This window comes from Piliocolobus tephrosceles, chromosome 1 (assembly GCF_002776525.5).
Source record: "Piliocolobus tephrosceles isolate RC106 chromosome 1, ASM277652v3, whole genome shotgun sequence".
Taxonomy (NCBI): Eukaryota; Metazoa; Chordata; class Mammalia; order Primates; family Cercopithecidae; genus Piliocolobus; species Piliocolobus tephrosceles.
The window spans coordinates 205,056,736-205,079,162 of NC_045434.1; the positions used below are offsets into that span (position 1 = coordinate 205,056,736).

At 54.9% G+C, this 22,427-nt stretch overlaps 1 protein-coding gene across 2 annotated transcripts in view; it reads right to left on the reverse strand.

Moving 5' to 3' along the window:
• The window catches only part of ARHGEF10L (Rho guanine nucleotide exchange factor 10 like), an 80,617-nt gene that overhangs the window by 52,405 nt on the left and 5,785 nt on the right, over positions 1-22,427 (reverse strand). For both annotated transcript variants that reach the window (XM_023219828.2, XM_023219829.3), the window contains exons 5-12: positions 21,526-21,642; positions 19,994-20,086; positions 18,536-18,709; positions 13,786-13,931; positions 11,287-11,468; positions 8,587-8,702; positions 7,902-8,029; positions 6,270-6,370 (exon numbers count right to left, since the gene is read on the reverse strand). In XM_023219828.2, the coding sequence (XP_023075596.1) occupies positions 6,270-6,370; positions 7,902-8,029; positions 8,587-8,702; positions 11,287-11,468; positions 13,786-13,931; positions 18,536-18,709; positions 19,994-20,086; positions 21,526-21,642 (1,057 nt within the window). The remainder of the gene's footprint in view (positions 1-6,269; positions 6,371-7,901; positions 8,030-8,586; positions 8,703-11,286; positions 11,469-13,785; positions 13,932-18,535; positions 18,710-19,993; positions 20,087-21,525; positions 21,643-22,427) is intronic.

Here is a 22,427-nt window from a genome sequence, read left to right on the forward strand (position 1 = left end):
GCGTGTGTGTGCGTGCACATGTGCATGTGTGCGTGCGTGTGTGTGTGTGCACATGGAAGTAGGGGCTCCCCCACCATGCCAGTGTTCTGTGAAGGCCGAAACCTCCCACCCTATTTCCTTCTACACCTCACCCAACCCACTCACACAGGGCTGGACCCACCACAGACCATCAATACATTCAGGGACATGAACAAAGTCTCTTTTCTCAGAGCTTCATTTTCTAGGTTTGTCAGATGTACCCCTGACATGAACATTAATCTGACTCGCTTTCATCGAAGAGATGCTGCCGGGTCAGAGCGAAGGGCTGGACACGAGAGCAGCCGCAGGCCATCACTGCCCGAGAGAGGTGGCATCTGAACACCGGCACAGCAAGAGGAGCTGGAATGAGGTGGCAGGTGAGATGCTATTTGAAAAGTGAAAGACATTCCCAAATGTCAGGCATGATGACGTGAAGGCACCAGCACCCAGCGGGCTCACCCCTCCGGCCTGAGTCACTGAGCAATGAACTCATTCCCGAAGTGGGCCCAGAGCCGTCGTCCTCCATGTCCAGCCCTCTACCCTGCTGGTCCCTGGAAGCAGAGTTACGTAAGACCTGATCCCTGCCACCAGGGAGGAAAGGCCAACATGAGAGACCCTCAGGGGAAGGGCACGACCGCACAGGGTGCGCACATTGCCATAACAGACGCTTCTACGTGCCCCCACCTCACAGTTTCCACACTGCCTCACTGCATCCTCACAGCCATTATGGGAAACAGGTCCTTCCATCCACACTCCACGCTGGCCAGCAGAGGAAAGGGGAAAGCAGGGGAAGGCCCAGGTGCCAAGGAACTAACCTACGGGGGCACCTTGCATGGTGCCTGCAACGCAGCTCGTCCCGGGGAAGCACAGCTCTCCTAGCCTCTCCTAGCGTGCCGGGGCTCACCACGCTGCCTCTTGGACAAGCCCCGGGGCAGCAAATAAAGATAGGCCAGATTTGAGAGCTTGTCTCTGCTCTCAAGGAACTTACAATCAAGCAGATCCTCACCTCTACCAGACAAGACCTCTGGTCTGGACCCCCAATTCCTCACCCCACAGCCTGCAGGAGCTGGGTGAATGAGCATCTCCCCGCCCTAGCCCCCATCACCAGGGCGCCCAGAGCTCAGCTCCTCTCTTTCCTCCCCAAACACCCACAGCCCATCAAGTCCTGGCAATTTATTCGTATGTATTTTTTTAATGATCTGACCTTCTCCTTCCAGATGGTGCCTTCCCTGCCTGCGACTGGGGACATTACAAGAAAATGGAGTCGTTGCTCCCCATCTGCCACTGCCATTGTTCCCGTCACAAAACCAGAGTGGCGGAGACCAAATTAGAAGGCTGCTGTCGCTGAAAATTGAAAGCCCGCTTGGGATAAGTGACATGAAGAACTGGCACCAACGGCAGAGCCGCGATTTCCAGTTGACACTAGGTGGGGGCTTATTTAGCACCCAGCTCTGTTTGCCAACACCCCCTAGGCATGAGAGCTCCCCATGGGACACAGGGAACAGCCCCAGGTTTGCAGATTCCCCACCACCCTCAGAACAATCCCCTCTGGTCTGCTAGAAGGGCCCGGGCAGATCCCACCTCAGTCTCCAACTCGCTGTGTGACACGGAGCCAGGTACTTACCCTTTCTGAGCCTGTGGCCTCATCTAGAAAATGGGGGAAAGAACTCCAACCATATGGAGTTGTGAGCACTGGAAATCATATATATCATGCCTAGCAGACACCAGGCACTCCGGAAAGAGCAGCCATGACAGTGGCTGTCCTCGCTGCTCCTATTACTGAGGGCAGCTAAGCCCACCGCAGGCCTGCCCTGCTTCTCCAGCCCGACCTGCCTCCCAGACTCCTACTGGGCTCAGTCCCAGTATCGTGCCTTTACTGCTCTTCCTGAACCTCCCAGACTTAAAGCCACCTTCAAGATACCACACACACCTCCCCAGCACCACAGAGATGCTGCTGGCCACAGCCACAGATATCAGACTGGGCCAGACCTCAGCAGGCATCTCATGCAACCACCTGTCCCCTACAGAGAGGGCCATTGGTGTCCAGGGAGGCCAGGCAAGTGGCCAGTCTCCCAGCTGGGGTAAAACCAGGGTCAGGCTCCAAGGCCATGTCCTCGGCCCCACTCCTGGAGAACAGACCCATCCCTTCCAGCTGCAGGGCGTGGGCAGATCCCAGCACCAGCCTGTGGGACAGCAGTGAGGGTTAAAGGACGTGATGAGGTCTAGAACGCACTTCACACGCTGCCAGGGCTGTGCTCAGGACCCAGCAGCTGGAGTCATCACTGAAAGGAAAACTGGCGTCAGTGTGATGACTATGGGCCAGAAAACTAAACCGAATGAGAGGCGGCAAGGGAGGGCCCAGCCCTGCACTCAGGCTCACTGCCTTGGGCCACCTGGTTATGTCCCTGTGAGTTTGGCATTAGCCACGGCCTGCCAGGCCCATGTCCCCTTGAGAGGTGGGAATGAGGAGGGCCATGGGTGGGAGGAGCTCCCGAGGGCCCGAGGGTATGGGACAGCAATGCAGCTGTGTGAGCAGAGCAGGTGGTGTCGGGGGAGGGTACAGGAAGGGAAGTCAGGGAGCCCCTACCTCACCTCTTCCTTCTCTGGGGCCTTCCATCTGCAGCCCTGTTCTGGAGCTTTTACCAACAAGAGCCGAACGAGTAGAAGGAGGTAGGAAGATATCCTGGCCCTGTACTAAATCGCGTGTGACCTCAGAAAGGCCATTCCCCATCTGAAATGCAGACACTGCTCGACCTATGAACCTCCCTCACAGCTCCTGTATGCCAAGGGCTGGCTGTCTAGGCATCTTCCACGCGCCACCTCCCCACATTTTCATGAGACCCCTGTGCAGGGGGCACTGGCATTTTCCCCATTTTCTGATGGAAAATCCAAGGCATCTCAGAGCAGTTTGCCGGGATCACAGAGCTGGTCAGTGGTAGAGCTGGGAACGGAACCCAGATGGTCTGGCTCCATTTCCCATGGTGCTGAGGACCACCCCTTACTGCCTCTCAAACCTTCCTGTGTGCCAAAGAATGCAACAGGGCCCTTGGAGATCTAGTCCAACTCACAAATAGGAAAACTGGGTCTCGGGATGGAGTCTGCCTTTCCCAGGACCACAAGGTATGGTGGTGGCCATGCTGGGGTTTGAACTGGGTCCACAGATTCCCCAGGGCTCCCTGCCCCTCCAAAGGGCAGAGCTAATACCCTCTCCCAGATCCCAGGCACCCCACCGCATCCCTCTCCTTTCTCAATCTTCAGATTATGATCCTGACACACTGTAGTCAGGGAGAGAGAAAGATACAGAAAATAAAATAAAGGAATAACAGGCTTTGTGAATAAATGTTTTTAACATATTCTATTTCTAACAGGCTCATATTATCGTCCCCTCCCAAACCAGGCACTGCAGATTAAAAAAAAAAAAAAAAGTACTGGCAAAATAAAAGAAACAAATAATTCAAGCCCCAAGGGAACACAGGCATTCAAATAAGATTTCAAATGACTCTCCTTCCATTAAAACTTTTGCTGCAGTGAAGCTGTGTGGAGATAAGGCAGACAAGCGTCTTCACAGGCTGCGGAGAGCTGGGGCTGCCCAAATCGCCATCTCCCATCCCTCCAGCACCAAGCCCCATGCAGCAAAGCACATGTGGTTCAAACAGGAGATTCATCTGCCTTTAAAGCAGGTGTACACATGGGGCTTGGGCACTTCCCAGGATGGAAGTGATGCATGGGGTGGGGAGGGGAGCGCATGGTCCAAGGGGCAGGGAAGCCATGTTAGCCTTTCTGAGGGCCAGGATTCCCAAAGTCTTCTGCCAGGGACAGGGCAGCTTCTGCTTAAAACCCTTTCTGCACACTCCAAAGGCCTTTCTGTCACCCAGAAACATCCAGCTGAGGCCAGAGCAATATCAGCACTGGATCCAAGAAGGGATGGGCTGAGTAGAAGCCTCTGGTCCAGGTTCCCCCACAGGCAACCACTCCCCATTCCTTCCCCTACCTCCACAACTGCCTCTCCCATGCCCTCTCCCTACAGCAGCCAGAATGACCCACTTAAATGAAAATCAGATCAGGACATTATCCAGCTCTCAATGCTATAATGCACAGCTTCCCATCATGCCCAGAACAAATCCCATATGGCTCTCCCCGGCTGCCCAGAAAACCGGCCCACAACACACCCACCCACCTACATCCCTCCCCTTCATCTGCCAGTGCTGGCCACTCTGGGCTTCCTTTTGTCCCTACCTCAGGGCCTTTGCACTTGCTGTCCCCATGCCTGGATCACTCCACCCAGATCTTTGTGCAGCTTCTGAGGTCCCTGCCTCCAGGTCCTCCAGATGGCAGTCCCAGACCAGCTCTATGCCCTGCACAGCATAACTCCTGCTTGCAGATTTGCTCCCCATTTAATGTCCTCCTCCCTGACCCTCATAAATTTTAAGTTCCTTGAGAGCAGAGCTCTCTCTGCTTTTGTCATTATTCTTTCCCCCATGCCCAAAATTATGTAGAGTCTCAATAGATTTTTCAATTAATGAAAACCAGTGACAAAGGTCCTAACTTTTGTGTGTGTGTGTGTGTGTGTGTGTGTGTGTGTGTGAGATGGAGTCTCACTCTATTGCATAGGCTGGAGTACAGTGGCACGATCTTGGCTCACTGCAACCTCCGCCTCCTGGGTTCAAGTGATTCTCCTGCCCAACCTCCCGAGTAGCTGGGACTACAGACATGTGCCACCACGCCTGGCTAATTTTTTTGTATTTTTAGTAGAGACGGAGTTTCACCATGTTGGCCAGGCTCGTCTCGAACTCCTGACCTCAGGTGATCTGCCCACCTCGGCCTCCAAAAGTGCTAGGATTACAGGCGTGAGCCACTGCGCCCAACCAAAGGTCCTGACTTCTTTCCAGAAATGTTTTTGTTTTGTTTTGGTTTGGTTTGGTTTGGTTTGGTTTTGAGATGGAGTCTGGCTCTGTTGCCCAGGCTGGAGTGCGGTGGTGTGATCTCGGCTCACTGCAAACTCAAACTCCCAGATTCCAGCAATTCTCCTGCTTTGGCCTCCCGAGTAGCTGGGACTATGGGTGTATGCCAGGCTCATTTTTTGCATTTTTAGTAGAAACAGGGTTTCACCATGTTAGCAAGCATGTCTCAATCTCCTGACCTTGTGATCCACCTGCCTCAGCCTCCCAAAGTGCTGGGATTACAGTGAGCCACTGTTCCTGGCCTTCTGTAAATGTTTTAAAACCTGTTGGAAATGTGTGCTTCTCTATAGAAAGATCATACCAGAAACAAAATCAAAAAAATGTCCCTGCTATTGGCTGGCATCAGCAAATGCGAACTGTGGTACATCATAGGGAATAACAGCTCTGCCTGGAGGGTACATGAGCCTCTCATCAACTCAAAAAATGGACAAGTAAAGTAATTACAACTTAATGAACACAGTCTGCAGACAGACTCTTGCCAAGCCGAGGAAGCTGAACGGACAGGGATCGAGACTGGGCTTTGGAGGCAGGCTGCCCAGGGTCTGCAGCCCAGATCTGCCCCTTCCTGCTGTGTGACCTCAGGCAAGTCCCTGAACCTCTCTGGGCCTCAGAATCCTCAATGGAAAAAGAGATTCTCAACAGACCTAACTCTTAGGGATATTGTGAATGTGAAATGAAAAAGATGCACAGAAAATACTCAGAAAAGTGCACATAAATATCCATTTATGCATCTGTATTCGTATCATGGGGTGCACCAGAAGAAAAGCATAGTAGTGAGGTCTTTGGTCTTTGAGAATCAGTATAGTCCAACCTGCATCATTTTTCCAGGTATCATTTTTATTGAGATATAATTCAGTTACCATAAAATGCACCCTTTTGAAGTGCACACATCACTGATTTTTGGTGTAGTCACAGAGTTAAGTAATCACCACCATCTAATTTTAGAACATTTCATTACCTCCACCAAAAAACCCTTAGCAGTCACTCTCCATTACCCTCTCCTCCCAGGTCCCTGGCAACCACTAATTTACTTTCTGTCAAGTTCCATCAATTCCTAGATGGGGAAGCTGAGGCTCAGAGAGGGGAAGTGACTTGAACAGGGTCACAGAGCAGAGCCTCAGGGCTCCGGCTCCGGCCCCAGCTGTTTCTCCACTACACCGCCTCCCTCCCACTCAGAAGCCTCCCTGGCCCCCACAGACCCTGAACACCCATCCTGTACCCTCACACACCCCAAACCTCCCCTCTCTGCACCCCCGCCCCCTGGGGCACTCTCCCTGGGGCTATACTCACGGAGTCCGATTTTGGCCAGATGTAACCTGTTGACCCAGGAAATCTTGCTCAGGGGGTTGGGGGTGATGAAAACCACCATGAAGCTGATGGGGCGGCCGGACCTGCGGTGAGAAGGGTGAGGTTGGATGTGTGAGTACCCACACAAGGGCCAGGCTCCCCCAGCTGTCACGTAGTACTTCCTCCAACCCACGTGCCCTGGAGATTGGGGAGGTCTGGTCAGAGCATCCCCAAAACGTGGCCAAAGAGGTCAGTGGCCTGGCAAAGCCTCAGTCCCCTGGAGGAGGAATCCCTTCACCCACAACGGCCCCCAGAGGGAGGTACCTGGCCAGAGTGGCCGAGCCACGCTCCCCAGCCTGGCTCCAGGAGCCTCTGGCTTTGTGCCCGGCAGAGCCTCTGCAGGCTGCGACTCCACCTAGTCAGCGGTCAGCTGTCCACAGGCCTTAGACACCTTACGTGTCTGACCACGTGCCTCTAGAGGGAGGAATGGGTCTCACTTGGGTCTGTTCCCAGCACCTGGCATGGGGCAGTTGCTCAGTAAATGTTTGCTGAGTGGACACATGAATGAAGAATGAATGACACAAGAATGAATGAAGAAATGAATGAATCGGGTTAAGTACCAGCTTGGGGCAACCAGAGGTTGCTGCTGTCACCATACTGTCCTCTCACCTCGGAGCAGTGGGGGCCTTCCCAGCCCTTTGGGAGGTGGGCAGGGCAGTGTCACAAGCCTCTAGGGTGCGCGTGGAGAATGGGAGGCAGAGAGAAGGGAGATGGAAGAAGAGAGATGGGCAGGCCACTCGGCAGAGAGGTGGTAGATTCAAAGCTGCTGACTCCTGCACATGGTTCCGGGGGAACCGAGCCCATGGTCCTGCCTCAAATGATAGTGCTCCAACTTTCTCTTCCTTGCAGCCACTGTGCTTGTGACACTCTATCCCTACCTTCACCCCACCCTGGAAGCCAAAACCTGGGCATTGAGCCCCCTCACTGCACTGGCCTGGGCTTCAGAGTCAGACCCCATCAGGACCCAGCTCTGCCTCTCACAGTGTGGCCTTCAGCCTCTCCTGTAACTCTCTGAGCCTCACCTTCCTCATCTGTAAAGTGGAAATAAAAAGACCCAACTTACAAAGCCTCAGGAGGACCAGAAAGACACCTTTCCCTGTCTCTGCCAGGGCAAACAGCTACGTCTATCATCAGTTCCACAAACCTCAGTTGGGGTCTACTGTGCACAGCTCCTGTGGTGGGCATTTTGGGGGTAAGGTAGTGCTGGGGGGGAGGCTGGGTCCAGAGAGAGGAAACCCAGGGCCTGGCCTGGGGGCCTAGATAGGCTGATGTGACTGAAAAGGACATAGTGCAATGGAACTGACCAATGGCAGAGTGTCTGAGTATCCTAACAGTGAGCCAGGCTTATCCAGGATATGACCAGGGTGTTCATTCATTCATTCATCCCACTGTCTTCCCATGAGCACCTACTGTGTGCCAGGTGCTATCCCAGACACTGCCCATGATGCCTACATATCCACTCCCACCATGGCATCTTGACAAATAAGAGGGCTCCAGGTACCCTCTCCGGATCCCCTGCTCCACTGGAAGCCCAGCAGAGGCAGCAGCCCTCCCTCCAAGACCCGCTCCTCTCACTTGTCAGGTTTCCCAGGAAGCAGGAGCCTGAGACGGCATTTGTTGGCCGAGTGGATCTCTTCCTCCTTCACCCGCATCAGCCTCTGCAGGGCCAGGCACCAGTCTTGAGCCACGGTCATGTTCAGGTTCTAGGGTTCAGGAGGCGAATGAGGTTACCACACAGCCCACTGGTTCCCCAAAAGCCACACCAGATCCTATAGGAATCACAGCACCCCAGAGGAAGGGAACTGAAGCAGTCCTGGAGCCTCACTGAGGCTGCACATTTAGCCCCAAGCAGGAGGCCAACTTGCCATGCCCCAGGCTGCCCAGCCCTGGACTCAGATCCCACCTGGCAGCCCTCCTCTGAGAGGGACATGCCGTCGCAGCCACTTCCCTTCCAGACTGGGCAGAGGCCCAGGAGGGGCCACATGATAGAATGGCCACTGTGCAGAGAACAAACAAAGACCCCACAGCCAGGCTCCGCTCAACCCAAACCAGAGGGTGTACCCGAACCAGGGGCCGCACAAGAGACTTCCAGGCAGGGACACAGAGCTTCAGCAGCAACGGTTGCCTATGGGAGCTCAGAAGCCAGAAGCGCATGGTGGGCATGGGCCAGGAGAGGAGCCCCTCCCTACTGAGCTTGCTGAATCCAGGCACTGCCCACATCAGGGAGCTCAGGCCAAAAAGGCCAGGCCAGGCCACGTACCTGGTAGGTGCCGTGCAGCGTGCTGATGAGAAGCGTGATCTGCTCCACCACGGCCAGGTCCTTCTGCAGGTCCTGCAGCTCCTGGAAGAGGCGTGGGGGGCCGAGGTACACCTTATCTGGGCAGAGAAGAGACCAATTCAGGCTCAGGTGAAGAAGGCGTTAACAAGAAGCCAAGCATCTGCTCACAACAAAAAAGATCCAGAAAGTAACATTATCCAGTTCCTACCCTGACCAGAGCGCCCAGACTAGCTGGGAAACCAGATCCTTTCAAGGGCGAAGTCTAACACCTGAGATCCAGGCCACAGTCAGTCTGTACAAAGGGCTGTATGAGACCACAAGACCAAGAGCAAGCTGTGCCTGGGATTGGGGAGGGGCCTGCATGGGGCTGGAAGTGTGGTGGGCACTGCCGGGAGAGAAAGACAAGGGCGTGTGCAAAGGCACGGTGGCTTGAGGCACCCCGTGAACAGCAAGTTGTTCAAAGACATCCTGAGGACCTATCATGTGCCAGATTCCATGCTAGAGACTGGAGACAGCAGTACACAAGACAGACAGGGTCCCCACTCTTCCGAAGCTTATGACCTGGGCAGGACGAGTGGTGGAAGAAGCAGTCAGTTAACGAAGGTGGGTGGTAGGAGGTGGTGGGGAGAAATATCAGCGTGGTGGGACAGTGATGGGGTGAGTGGGCCCAGATCCCCAGTGATGATACAGATGGAGTAAGGATGAGATGGGGGTAGGGGGCTGCAGCTAGAGATAGAGCAGCAGGGTCCAGGAGGACCAGATGGGGAAGGCTTTGAACACCGGGCTAGGAATTTGGACTGTATTCTCTAGGCCATGGTTTTGCACACTGAGGTCTTACGAAGCCCCAGGGGAATGGAGGGAACGTCTTAAAGGGGGTTTTCATTGAGATGAAATGATCTGAAAAACAGGTGCGTATCCTGAGTCACCTGTGTGGAATGAGTTTAAAGCCACACTCTGCTGCCTGGTATCAAGGCTTCCATGGACTGTGGCCCCTGAATGGTCACCGGGTAACAAGCAAAGAGCGTGGCGAGCTTGGGATGTGGACAATGCGCTCACATCAGAGGGGCTCTGCAGTGACCCAAACTGGGGAGCTCATGAGAAATGCAGATCCCCAAAGGGCACCCTGTAGCACAGGCACAAAAACTCAGAGGCACCTGCTCTACCAGGGCCTGCGCCACATCCACATTGTGAGCAAATTGGTTTCAGCAAAACAACATCATCCATCAAGTTACATTAATGCTGTTAATTGGAATGTTATGGTTTTGTAGCTTTATTTTTATTCAATCTGTGATTTGGTTTTGGTTTTATGGTTCTTCAAAGGCTATAAGCAGAAGGCGTTGATTACAGGGGGGTTTGTATTTGTGTATATTTGAATACAATATAATGAAGGGTTCCACAAGAACTTCTTTCCCCTTTAGAAGGGGTCTGGCAGTACGTGACTCTGGTTTGAGGAATGCGGCTACAGACACGTCATTGTCACTGAAGAAGGGATCCCCTAAGTGACCCTGGAGTGCGTGAAGGATGCTAGACCCTGCGGCCAGCAGAAAGGAACCCTGTGCCCCAAGCAGCGGCGAGGGAGAGTGTGGTCGAGCCAGGGCAGAAGGTGCCTCCGAGGAAGGCACGTGGGCCAGAGGATTCTTCCTACCCAGCAGAACTGCGGAAAGAGACAGCATCTGGAAGTGGGCACAGCTGTCCCAGACCAGCACCCAGACGGCAAGAGTAGGTGGTGCAATCGCTCCCTCAGAATTTCCAGAATTGTGAGCGGCCCATGAGGCAACCTCCCGGGTCAGACAGCAGACAGAGGGGGAAGTGAAACCCCAGTGCCTTTCTCACCCATGGAAGATGCCTCTGGGCACAGGGTTCCTTTCTGCTAGCCCTGCAATTTAGCATCCTGCATGCATTCAAGGAACACTTATTAATGCCCATCGTGCCCTGGGCTCCCGGACAGGGCTGCAGCCAGGCTGAGAGGAGAGACATCAACCGGTCACTCACTCATAAAGGGGAAAATGCACCAGAGGTCTCGAGAGCACAGGAGGGGCAACCTGGCTCGGCATGAGGGCACAAGAAAAGGCTTCTCTGAGGAAATGCCATTTGAGCCAAGCATAGATGAGACAAAAACAGGATGGCAGGAGAGTACTTGGCAAAAGGCACAGGCTGGAGAGGGCATGGTGGGAGGGCGCGTGGCCTATCCAGGAGCCCAGAGAGGCCGGCATGGCTGCAGCAGAGAGAAGGGGCAAAGGGAGGTGAGTGAGGCAGGTGGGGTGCCCCCAGGACCGGCAATGGAAGCCACTAGGGTGGGATGACACGCAATGATCTGACCTGAATTTTGAAGAATCAGCCCTGGGGATGGACAGAGGATGGACAGGGAGGGGGCACAGGTAGGAGGAAGGAAGGAGAGCAGCCAGGTAGCTGCCACAGCAGGACTGGGTGTGTGGCACCCAATGTGGAGACAGAGCAAAGTGCATGGATTGGGAGATGTACCTGTGCACACCCAGGTGAGGCTGTAGCTCTGCATTTCGGTCCAGGGTGGGGCTGCAAAACCAGCAAGAGCTTCCCGGCCAAGCCACCCATCAGCCTGTGTAGGAGTCCCCAAGACGGGGCCAACCCTGGGTAGGAGCAGCCCAGACTGTGGCTGGTGAGGGCAAGGGTGATGCATGCAGGGCACAGAGAGGGGGTACTCACTCTGGGCCTGCCCTGACGTGGAGGCCTTCTTGGCACCTGCGTGCTGGATGAGCACATTGTCCTTGTCATAGGTGCCACCGTCCTGGCCCACCTCCACCACCTGCACCTGGGGCAGTGCCGTGTTCCACTTCACCACGTACTTGGGCCCCAGGGGCACCAGGCTGCTGATCTCCAGCTGGCCCCTGTCCGGAGAGAGAGGACGAGGCCCTGGAGAGGCCGCAGCCACCCCGCCCCAGGGCTGGCCCAGGGCAATGCTCCTCCACACCAGCTCAGCCAGGCTTCACGCAGCCCCAGCGCAAGACCTCAGGCCAAAACCAAGCCAGGCAGAGCAGGGAGCCCTCACCAGGGTAGAAGCACCAGGCGCCCAGGGCCCAGCCCCACGTCCAGAATCACATGCCACCAGAGCCCCAGAGCCCCGGAGCCCCCTGAATCGCATACCTGTGGTTGGCAGGCCTGGGAAAAAAGACAAGAAGGAAAGGGAGGTTGTTATTACAAAGGAGTGGCTAATCTGGGGGCCATGACCCCGTGGGGGGCCAGCCATGGGGCTGGAAGGACAGACAGCCTCCTGCGGGGAGTGAGGGCATCAGAGGCCAGGTGTGGACAGAGGCGGGCCTTCCTTCATCTCTGGGTCTCACAAACAGCCCCGCTAGGAAGCTTGGATGATCCCAGACAAGAACACTGATTCTCAGCCAAGTGGAGTGACTCAGCCCAAATCACCCAAACTGATTCCCCAAAACTGGGCCACTAGCACCCCCTTTGCACTTTGCGCTAGAGCAACATGAAGGCAGAGAGGGTATTCATCATACCGCCGGCACCGTATGATGTCCAGGATATAAATGGGACTGCAGAATTACCATCTTTGATTGAGTGAGTGAGTAAACGAACGAATGGGTCAGCCACAAGCCCTGCCCAGACCCATCTGTGACAGAGGCTTCCTTGCCTGAGTCTGCAACCAGGCCCTGAGCTCCTGGAGGCAGGGGACAGGTCTCGGTCTACATTCAATGGATTCATAGACGGGTGGACAAATGGGTGGCTGGTGAATGAGTGCGCAGGTCCTGAAACAGCCTTGTTTGTCCCCTTCCAGGCCTCGTGATCGGTAACCACGGAAAATCCCCAAACCTACTCTGGCCAAACTCAGGAAGGCCCAAGCTGACTCAGTCCAGAGCCTAGAACTGATTCAGCTGAGAGGCTTAAAAGCTATGCTGGGATTCACATTCCACCAAGGTGATTGTTTCCCTCCTAGATTTCGGTGATTGTGGCCATACTATTGCTTCTGTGATGCTTTTTAAAGTGGTGTCAAGGTGAGGCACGGTGGCTCATGCCTGTAATCCCAGCACTTTGGGAGGCTGAGGCAGGCCAATCACCTGAGGTCAGGAGTTTTAGACTAGCCTGGCCCACATGGTGAAACCCCGTCTCTAATAAAAAAATAAAAACAAAAAAAAAGCTAGGTATGGTGGCGAGTGTCTATAATCCCAGCTACTCGGGAGGCTGAGGCAGGAGAATCACTTAAACCCGGGAGGCGGAGGTTGCAGTGAACCGAGATCGTGCCATTGCACTCCAGCCTGGGAGACAGAGCAAGACTCCGTCTCAAAAAAATAATAAAATAAAAATAAAATAATAAAAATAAAAGTGTTGTCAAATATTGAGAGCAGAGATTCTCCTGAGAGCCTGGCTAGAAAAACCACCGCTGAAGTTCTCAGGGAGCATTTGATAGAGGGTCCCCTGCAGGACCAAGCAGGGGACACGAGCAGGTGAGCCGGGCAGGGCAGGAAGGCTGGAGAACAGCAGGGCCCAAGACCCAGCACCAGGCCCACGCGGCCTCGGGCAGCCAGGCCCCAGAATGTTGGATCTCTCCTATGTCTCACCCGTGGTTTGGGCTCCCTGTGTGAGTAAAACATAAGATACCCAGAAGCCTAAAGCAACTGACGGGCCACATCTTCAGGCTCCGGCCTAAAGCCTTGCCCTCACCCCACACCAGGGCTCCGGCTCCCAGGCACAGCCCAGCAGCCGGGCTCTGGGCATTTCCACAACCCCTGGCCCAGAACCAGGAAACCAGGCTCCTCTGGGCTGATGATGATGCTCTGGTCTGTGGGGGAAAGGCAAAGGCTCACATTGAGAAATTCTGCGATCTGGCCAGAGCAAAACAGATTTGAGTTAAAGCCACAGGGATGTGGGGTAGACACAAGGAAGAACCTCATGAATTTCAGTGTGGACAAAACCACTGTTTAGTCACCAACTGCAGAGTTCCAGAACAGACAACGCTGTACCATGGACAGCTGTGTGCCCAAGGCTGAGGGCTGCCCCCGATGACTGCGCCAGGTACTTCCCAGCATTGGGGACCAGCGGCAGAGCAGGCCGAGAAGGATGGGAGAGGAATACTGGAAATCTAAACCAAGCTCACGTGGGGTCCCACTGCAATGGCCGGCAGAAAGACTGGAGTAGGGCAGGATGGAGTCTCTAGGAAGGGGTGCTTGCCCCCTCCAACCCAGGCTCACTTACTTGAAGTTGATGTTGGCGCAGACAAGCATGTCATTGAGCAGGAAGACCCGACGCTCCTTGGACTTAATTAGCTGCCCGCGGTCACCGTACACGGTCTCCGTCAACGTCTCACACAGGAGCAGCTGCCGCTGGCCTGAGGTCAACAGCTGGAGAAGGGGCAGGGAAGGTCAGCATCAGCATCGCGGCCCGGCGGCTTTACCACGCCACAGACCCAGAATCCTCCCATGGTGCAGAAAGGGAGACTGAGCCTGGGAGAGGCGGAGGAGGTGGAGCCACTCCTTCCATCCCTGGGTGACAAGATGCACTGGGGAGGAAGACCAGAGGACCGCACGCCAGGGTCTCCTCTCTGGGGAGGCCTTGGGGAGTCTGAGCATTCACCAGCACCCGTGTGGGCCCAGCAGCCAGTGTCCCCTTCTCAGACGAGCCAGCCATTGCCAGCCCCTCTCTGTAGGGATTCTGCTTGATTGCCACTGCCAGGGACACAGCTCTGGAGTTAGAGGTAGCTCTGCCCCCATCCCCACTCCTGCTGTGAAGCCCTCGGGCAGGTCACTTCACATGTCCAAGCCTCAGTTTACTTAGCTACGAAGTGGGGGCAATTACCCCTACTGCTCAGATCACACAAGGTAATGAACATGTGACCAGGTCTGGCTACACGATTCCTGGGGTCCAGTGCAAAATGCAAACACAGGCTCTTGTTCAAAGTGACTATGAATTTCAAGATGGCCATAGCAGAACATGGAAGCAAGCATGGCGCCCTTCTGGCCACCAGCCGTGTGTGATGGCACAGGTCACGTGTGATGGCAAGGGTCACTTGTGAAGGCACGGGTCACGTGTGATGGCACGGGTCATGGCCTGAGAGGCTGGCCCTGTATGTGTGCTCCATAGACAGCTCCTGTCTGTGATAGTCTTTCTGGTGGAGCAGGCGTGGCCTTGTGCAGGGGACCCCAGCCTGCACCCCAACCTGTTGAAAGCCTTGGCCTGTCTCACCTCTTAGGTGGCCTCATGACAGAGTTGGAACAGACCTGCCAGTCTAGAACACCACCTTCTGAGGACAAAGACTTTCACACCCCAGGCATCGGAGCAGGCGTTTGGCAACCTCAGGCTGGATGTCAAGACCCCCCCACCACTGGTGTCAGGGCCACTAACTCACCCAGGGACCCCCTGGGAAAACGTCTTTTTTCTAATGGGGATTTTTTCTTGGGGGGAGGGAGGATATTCAGCAAAATTCATTCCCAAAACCCGTGACTCTGACGACAACCATTACGCTCCCCTTCCTTCCCCATCCTGTCTGGGAAAAGGACAGATCACCCCGAGCCTCCCCGGGAGAGAAAAAGACAGATCACCCCCGGGCATCCCCAGGAGAGAAAGGGACAGAGCACCCCGAGCCTCCCCGGGAGAGAATGCTGTTGTTCTCCAAAGCATCATCTCTCTCAAGTCAACGCACAACCAAAAGTCCCAGTGGGACCAAATGCCCAGTATGTGTCAGGCACTGAGGATGGCACTCAATATTCCACATCTCATTGAATCAGCTCAGCGGTCCTTGAGGCCCTCCCCATTGCCCAGGTGAGGAAACCGAGATTCCATGGGTAAAGTGACTTGCTGAGACCCACCCGCTGTTGATTGACAGCACAGGACAGAGCAGGCCATGTTCACCATTCCCTGCATTGAGCAGCTAGTGCACGGTATGACAGGAGCCAGGGGAGACCCCGCCGCTCCTAACATGCAGAACTCAGGGTCCTCCACAGCTGCTAAGGCCAGGCTCCGCCTCACTATTTCCACAAGCAAACCAAACACCAACTCAAGAGAACACTACTTGGACCCTGAAGACAGCAGGGCCCCCCCACCCCAAGGGCTGACAAATGTGCCAAGACCCAAAACTTGGAAGAGGAAAGTCCCCTGGGCTCCGGCAGTCAGCCCCTGCCCCTTTGGCAGATGAAAACCAAGAAGAAGAAAAAGAAAATCAGGATGTTGCACAAACGTCCCCTTTGGAGGCTCCTGCGGAGGCTATTTTGAAACAGCTGGTATGGTTCCGTTTCGGGTTACACCCAGTTTCATTTCTGCTTCTCCCTGGGTGATGGTGATAGGGACATCACTGAACAGGTCACAGAACTGGCCAGGACTGGCCAGGGAGAGCCCTGGAAGGGGAAGCCCAGGGTGCAGGCCCCACCACACTCTTCCTAACATCTCACACAGTCCAACCCACCCTTACCTGGCAAATGGAGAAATGGAAGCTTAGAGCCTCCAGTCCTTTGCCCAACATCAAACAGCCAGGGCCCACCTCACAGAACAGGAGAGGGCAGAATGGCTCTTCCCAAGTACTACAGAATTGATTTCCTCCTCCCAAGAGGCCTCTCCCCACTGTGGCTGCAGGGCTGTATGAGGCAAAGCAAGAGAAAGCCTCTTGGTCACCAAAAAGGGAGCTGAAGGTGGGGACAGGAGAAGATTCCTGAGCACAAAGGCCAGCACGGGGGGCCATGGCTTCAGCGGAGCTGAAGGCTTTTTCTCCCGAGACATTCCAAACTCGAGGCTTGTGTGGGGGATGGCTGAGTTAGTCCTGCCTGGAACCAGGGGGTGGAGAGTGACCCTGCCCCTCATGCCCAACCTGAGCCACGTGGATGGGGACATCCCCAGGAGAGGGCTGTCTCCTGCCCATCTCATCTTCCCCAGCCCAACCCTTCAGGAGTAGGTAAAGTGAACTCAGATGCCTTAGAGGCCAGCAGGTAACATCAGTGGGAACGGTGGGTGGGGACCAAGGGGAAGAGGTCACCTGCCGCTCAGGGGGCTGGTGCTGCTTGGGAAGGTGGGCCAGTGAGCCAGCTCTTCCTACCCTCCAAGGAGACCCACAGGTCTGAATTTTATATGATCTCTCCCAATTTTTAAATGTTGGCAACTACTGCCATGTTCTTAAAAATACTGTGTGGGCCAGGTGCAGTGGCTTATGCCTAAAATCCCAACACTTTGGGAGGCTGAGGCAGGAGGATCACTTGATCCCATGAGTTTGAGACCAGCCTGGGCAACATAGTGAGACCCCATCTCTACAAAAAAAAAAAAAAAAAATTAATTAGCTGGATGTGGTCACTCATACTTGTAGTCCCAGCTACTCGAGAGGCTGAGGCAGGAGGCTCACTTGAGCCCAGAGCTCAAGGCTGCAGTGAGCCATTATCGCACCACTGTACTCCAGCCTGGGCAACAGCATGAGGTCCTGTTTCAAAATAAAATGAAAATGAAAATGAAATTAAATAGGATAAAATAGTGTATGGGCCACAACACAACCTGCAACCTGAATTTAGCCCGAAGCAGGAGAGCCCGAAGATGCGGGTTGCCTGAAGCTCGGCACTGCAGGGGATCCTACAGGAGGACTTGTCCCCGCCCCACTTCACAGCCATGGGGTGGAGAGCAAAGATGCTGATACAAGTTAGGCAGCACTCTACACTGTAAAGTGCAGTGCACATGGAAAGGGCCACCATCCCTCTGGACACTCCTTCCTGGACTCTTAGAAAGGTCTTCCCCATGCTGCTGAAACCTCCCTCCCGGAAACGACCAGCCACAGGCCTTAGTTCTGCTTCTAGGACCCCACAGAGCCAAGAGGCTCCCAGTCTATTCCCCAGAAATTTGAACCTCTCCCTGTGACCTCACACAGTATCCCTTCTCCAAAGAACAGTCCTGCAATGTGCCCGGGGCCTGGGCACCCAGCCCGAACTATCCCAGCCCTCCCCAACCCTCCAGTAGGTGAGCAGGGGGGCCAGGGTGTGGGACCTCCCAGAGACCCCAGCACAGCACCAGGCAGTTCATGTCATATGCTGAGAGGGAAGAGGGACTCTGGTGACCAACAGGTGACTCTGTGAGGTGACCTGGTGCTTTAAAAACAGGCTCCTCTGTGGACTCACTTGCAAGTCTTTTCTTTTCCCCCCTGTGGGAACATAGCGTTTTGCTCTGTCACCCAGGCTGCAGTGCAGTGGCACAATCTCGGCTCACTGCAATCTCTGCCTCCTGAGTTCAAGTGATTCTCCTGCCTCAGCCTCCTGAGTAGCTCGGATTACAGGCGTGTGCCACCAAGCCTGGCTAATTTTTGTATTTTTAGTAGAGACAAGGTTTCACCATGTTGGCCAGGCTGGTCTCGAACTCCTGACCTCAGGTGATCTGCCTGCCTCAGCCTCCCAAAGTGCTGGGATTACAGGTATGAGCCACCACACCCGGCCCAATTTTTTTTTTTTTTAAATAGCATGTTCCTAAGTGGCAACCCCAAAACGTGGTATGGACTTTTCATCTTTCTTCTTGTGTTAAGGACAGTCAGGAAGCCGCTTTGCCAGCTCCCTCTTTCACTGCAGCAGCCCTGGGGCTCCGGTGCTATTAAATGCTCCTCGTTTCAAAGGGAACAAGTGAGGTTCAGAGAGGGTGGGTGATTCCCTTGAGGGCACACAGCAAGCACCTGTGGCAAAATCTGGATTTAAACCCAGATTCTGACTCTCCAGAGCCTGCTCATTTAACTAGGCTTTGATTTCTGGAGTCTTTACTGGAAATCACACTGATGCGCAAAATGAACTTTTATCCTAAAATAACATGAATAGGAATGAACGTGGAGGTCCTGCTGAGGATCCAACCCTCAGGTCACGTCTGTGGGCCTGGAAGAGCGAGGCCTCCCCTCCCTCAGAGAACACTGCCACCTAGTGGGTGGCGTGGGTCAGGGGCACGGGCAGGAGTGCAGGTGAGGGCAGGCAGGTGAGGGCAGGCAGGTGGGAGGCCGGTTCACCTTACTGAGGCTGCTGCGGTCGCTGACGCTCTTGGTCAGCTGCTGGATCTCAGCCACCTGGTCAGCCAGACGCTTCTGCTCATTCAGCTTCTCGGCCAGCGTCTCCAGCTCCGTGAGGGCCAGCTGCAGCGACAGCCTGTCGGGGTGGCCCCTGGGGGTGTTCTTCAGCATGTCCTGCCAGGCCAGAGCCGAGACTGAGCAGCCCACCCATGACCAACTCTACCCCGGCCTGGGGCAAAGCCTCACCCTGCGCAACCCCCTACACACACTCGGTCTGCACAGGGCCCGGCCTGAGGGCCAGGACAGATGGCACCAGATGCAGAACAAGACCTCAAGAAACAGCTAATGACTGAAAAAGAAAACAAAAGCATGGATCTTTCTAGGAATAGACTCAAATGAACTCAAAGCAGGATCTCAAAGAGATATTTGTCCAGCCATGTTCATAGCAGCATTAGCCACAGTCACCAAAATGTGGAGGCAAAAATGTCCATCGACAGACGAATGGGTAAACAAAATGTGGTCTCTCTATACTATGGCATATTATTCAGCCTTGAAAAGGAAGGAAAATCAGACATGTGCTAGGACACAGATGAATCTTGAGGATCTTATGCTAAGGAAAACAAACCAGTCAAGAAAAGAACAACATTGTGTGATTCCACGTATACATGTTCTCCTAGAGCAGTCAGAGTCATAGAGACACAGGGTAGAATGGTGGTTGCCAGAGGCTGTGGGGAGGGAGAATCGGGAGTTGTTAAATGGGCACACAGTTTCGGTTTCGGATAATGAGAAAGCTCTGGCGTGGGTGGTGGTGATGGTTGCAGAACAATGTGAATGCACTGAACTGTACACTTAGAAATGTTTACGATGGTAAATAAATGTATAGATCAATCACTGACCAATTGATAAATGGTATGGTTACATCAGAGCCCACTCCCACAGCCCGGCAGCACTGAGAGTGGAGAGAAATATGCTGCCAGACCCCTCAGCCTGGTAACCACCCTCTCAGCTCCCTGATGAGGACCAGCCCCTGCCCAAGGACCCTCAGCAGTTGGGACAGTGTCCCAGGCTCTCCAGGACTCTGTGTGGGGCTAATGTACCTTAGGCATCCCCTGTTCTGAAGCTGGAATCTGAACTGGCCAAGCTCAGCATGTTTACTGGACATCTCCATGCCAGGAGCCCCGTGGGTCCTGGGATTCCCTGTGCCTTCACTCCCTTCCTGCAACCTAGGCTCAGGCCACCAGCAGTCCCTCGGCGTTCCCCACAGAGGGGTGTGCCAACTGAGCTGTGAGTTACGATCAGTGTCACTCTAGAAGTGGAGAAAGATGAGGCCAGAGTCCCACAGCAGGTTGGGTGGGTTGTGGATCATGGACAAGAGCCTCCTCCCTCCCACCCCAGGAGTCGCCTCTCAGCCCACAGGCAAACCCTGTGGGTCGAGGCTGCTGGAATCCCGAGCGGTACCTGAAGCAGGAGGATGAACTGTGGGAACCTCTGGATGGGCTTGACCATCAGCCCGTAGAGGGTGACACGGTCTGGGCTGCACACCTGCCGTCGCTGGTGGAGACAAGTTTCCGTCATTCGCTGACTCCCTGCAGAGAGGGCCCAGTGCCCCAGAGTCCAGACACTGTCCCCATTCTGGGGTCCTCTCCCCAGGCCCTAAGACCCTGCCCATCCCTGGGCTTGCAAGAAGAGCTGACGGAGATCCCTGGTTCCGCAGCCAGGGATCCCTCCCACCACCAGCGCCCCTGCATGGCCCGTCACCCTCAGGAGACTAAAGCAGTCACCTTAAGGTCTCTGGACTAAAGGCATAACTGGGAAACTCAGCAATTTATTCAAGACATCAGACTTCTAGAAGTGGCCAGGGCAACCATTTCCTCCACTTAAACTAAACGCAGACAGGTTTGGGCTAGGATAAGGGGCGGGGCAGGGGGGGGCCTTCTGTCCTGTCTCTTGCATCTGTCCCCCACTCCATCCACACACCCGTTACCTGGTCCTGGCCCCCATATGCTGCAATCCCACAGTTTCTCCACCTGCCTGCACTTCCATCTGCCCCAGCTCAAAATCCTTCAATGGCTCCCCATTGCCTGAGATATTACATCCTAGGCCCTGAGCCTGGAGGTCCAGAACCGCCCAAACTGAACTCAGCTGCCTCTCAGTGTGCACACTCAGGCCTTCTCTCCTGGGACTCCCCAACAGGCATCAGTGCTCCCAGAATCCAGACCTTCCCACCCCTCTCCTCCTGCCTCTGACCTTTGCCCCACTATCCTTACACCTGATATAGCCTCTCTTCTGTCTTTACCGGGCACAATCCCACCATCCCCCACCAGGGCCCATGTCAATGGCAGCTCCTCCTGATTCCCTGTTCTTTTCGATGGGGACAGTGGGTTCCTCCACCGAGGCTGTAGCATCTAACCTGGGCTGCCTGCACATGTGTGTGTTTCCTGGCACCTAGCCCAGCTGCATCCTCTGCCAGCCAGCAGGCTCCCTGCAGGCCGGGGCTCTGACTCACCAGACTACACTCCCAGAGAAAACAGCGGAGCCTGGGCACAGCTGCACATGAGAACTCTGAAGCTTTTCGAAGCCTTTAACCTTTACTCTCCCACGCAACGCCCAAGATACTCCTTTAAGGAATTTTCTCACCCTTTCATAAATGAGGAAAAGGAACCAGCTTAGCAACCCTGGAGCCACAGCCCGCCACAGGGCCAGCCAGGTGGACCCACCCACTCACCAGGGCACAGGAGGCAAACGGTCAGCAAGATGACACAGGTCTCCCCTCCACCCTGCCAAAGCTCCGGGATCCCAACTGCTTATAGACACTTGGCTACCCTCCTCCCAGGGGCAGGAGGGAATGATTTTCTTCCCACGGGACTGGGCTGCCCCAAAAGGAAGAAGGGAGGTGTCCAGGCCAAAGCTATGGGGCCAGAATGCTCCCTCCCGCCTGAGCAATCTCCCTGCCCACCCCGACCAGGCCCGGTACCACCGTGGAGGCCCACCTTGAGGAACTCGAGGAAGGCAGGCTTGGTGAGGCAGGCCTTCTTGATGATGGACATGGCGCTGGTGAAGTTGTTCACGTAGTCACTGTACACGTCTAGCACCATGGACTTGGAAAACTGAAACGAGGCCAGTGTGGGCCAGGGAGGCCGCCTCAGTGCAAGGAGCGGAAGGAAACGAGGCAAGTATGGGCCAGGGAGGCTGCCTCAGTGCAGGGAGCGGAAGGGCAGCCTGCACTCACCCCATGCTCCCTTAGTGCCTCGAGCTGTGCAAATCCATCACCCCCACTGGGGTGAGGACATGGGGCTCAGAGAGGTAGAGAGGCTGGCCTGAGGTCACAGGTGGGATGGGGTGGTGCCATGGGAGAGCCCAGGGGGCCTTCACCTCCCAGGTCTCCATCCCCAGTGCAGCAGCTCAAGCCCACAGGTGGAGGGAGGGTGGAGGCAACACCCATTCTACTGCATTCGTTCATGAAATCGAACGTCCCTTGCCCTCCACCTTTAAGGAAAGTGCTCCTGGCCTCTCACCGGGCAGTGTGCCCAGAGTTGAGTTGCCGAGGGAGGGATGCTCGGCCCAGAGTCAACCAACCCTCTCACCAGAGCCCCTTGACATACACCTGGAACATCGGACCTATTTAGTGACTCTACTGAGCACTATGGCTTTCAAAAAAGTTTTTTTCTTTTAGCAAAACCTTATTACCTAAAATATATCAAAGCAGAGTGCTACCAACATGACCTTCCCTCACCCCATGACCCTCAGACTTCAGCTAGAAAAGCCAGAAATCCAGTGCAACCCTCATTCTACAGATGGGAAGCCTGGGCCCAGAGTGGGCCCTGGACCTGCCCTAGGTTGCAGAACTGAGCTGGGACCAGAACCAGGTCCCCCGGATCATGAGCCAGTGCCC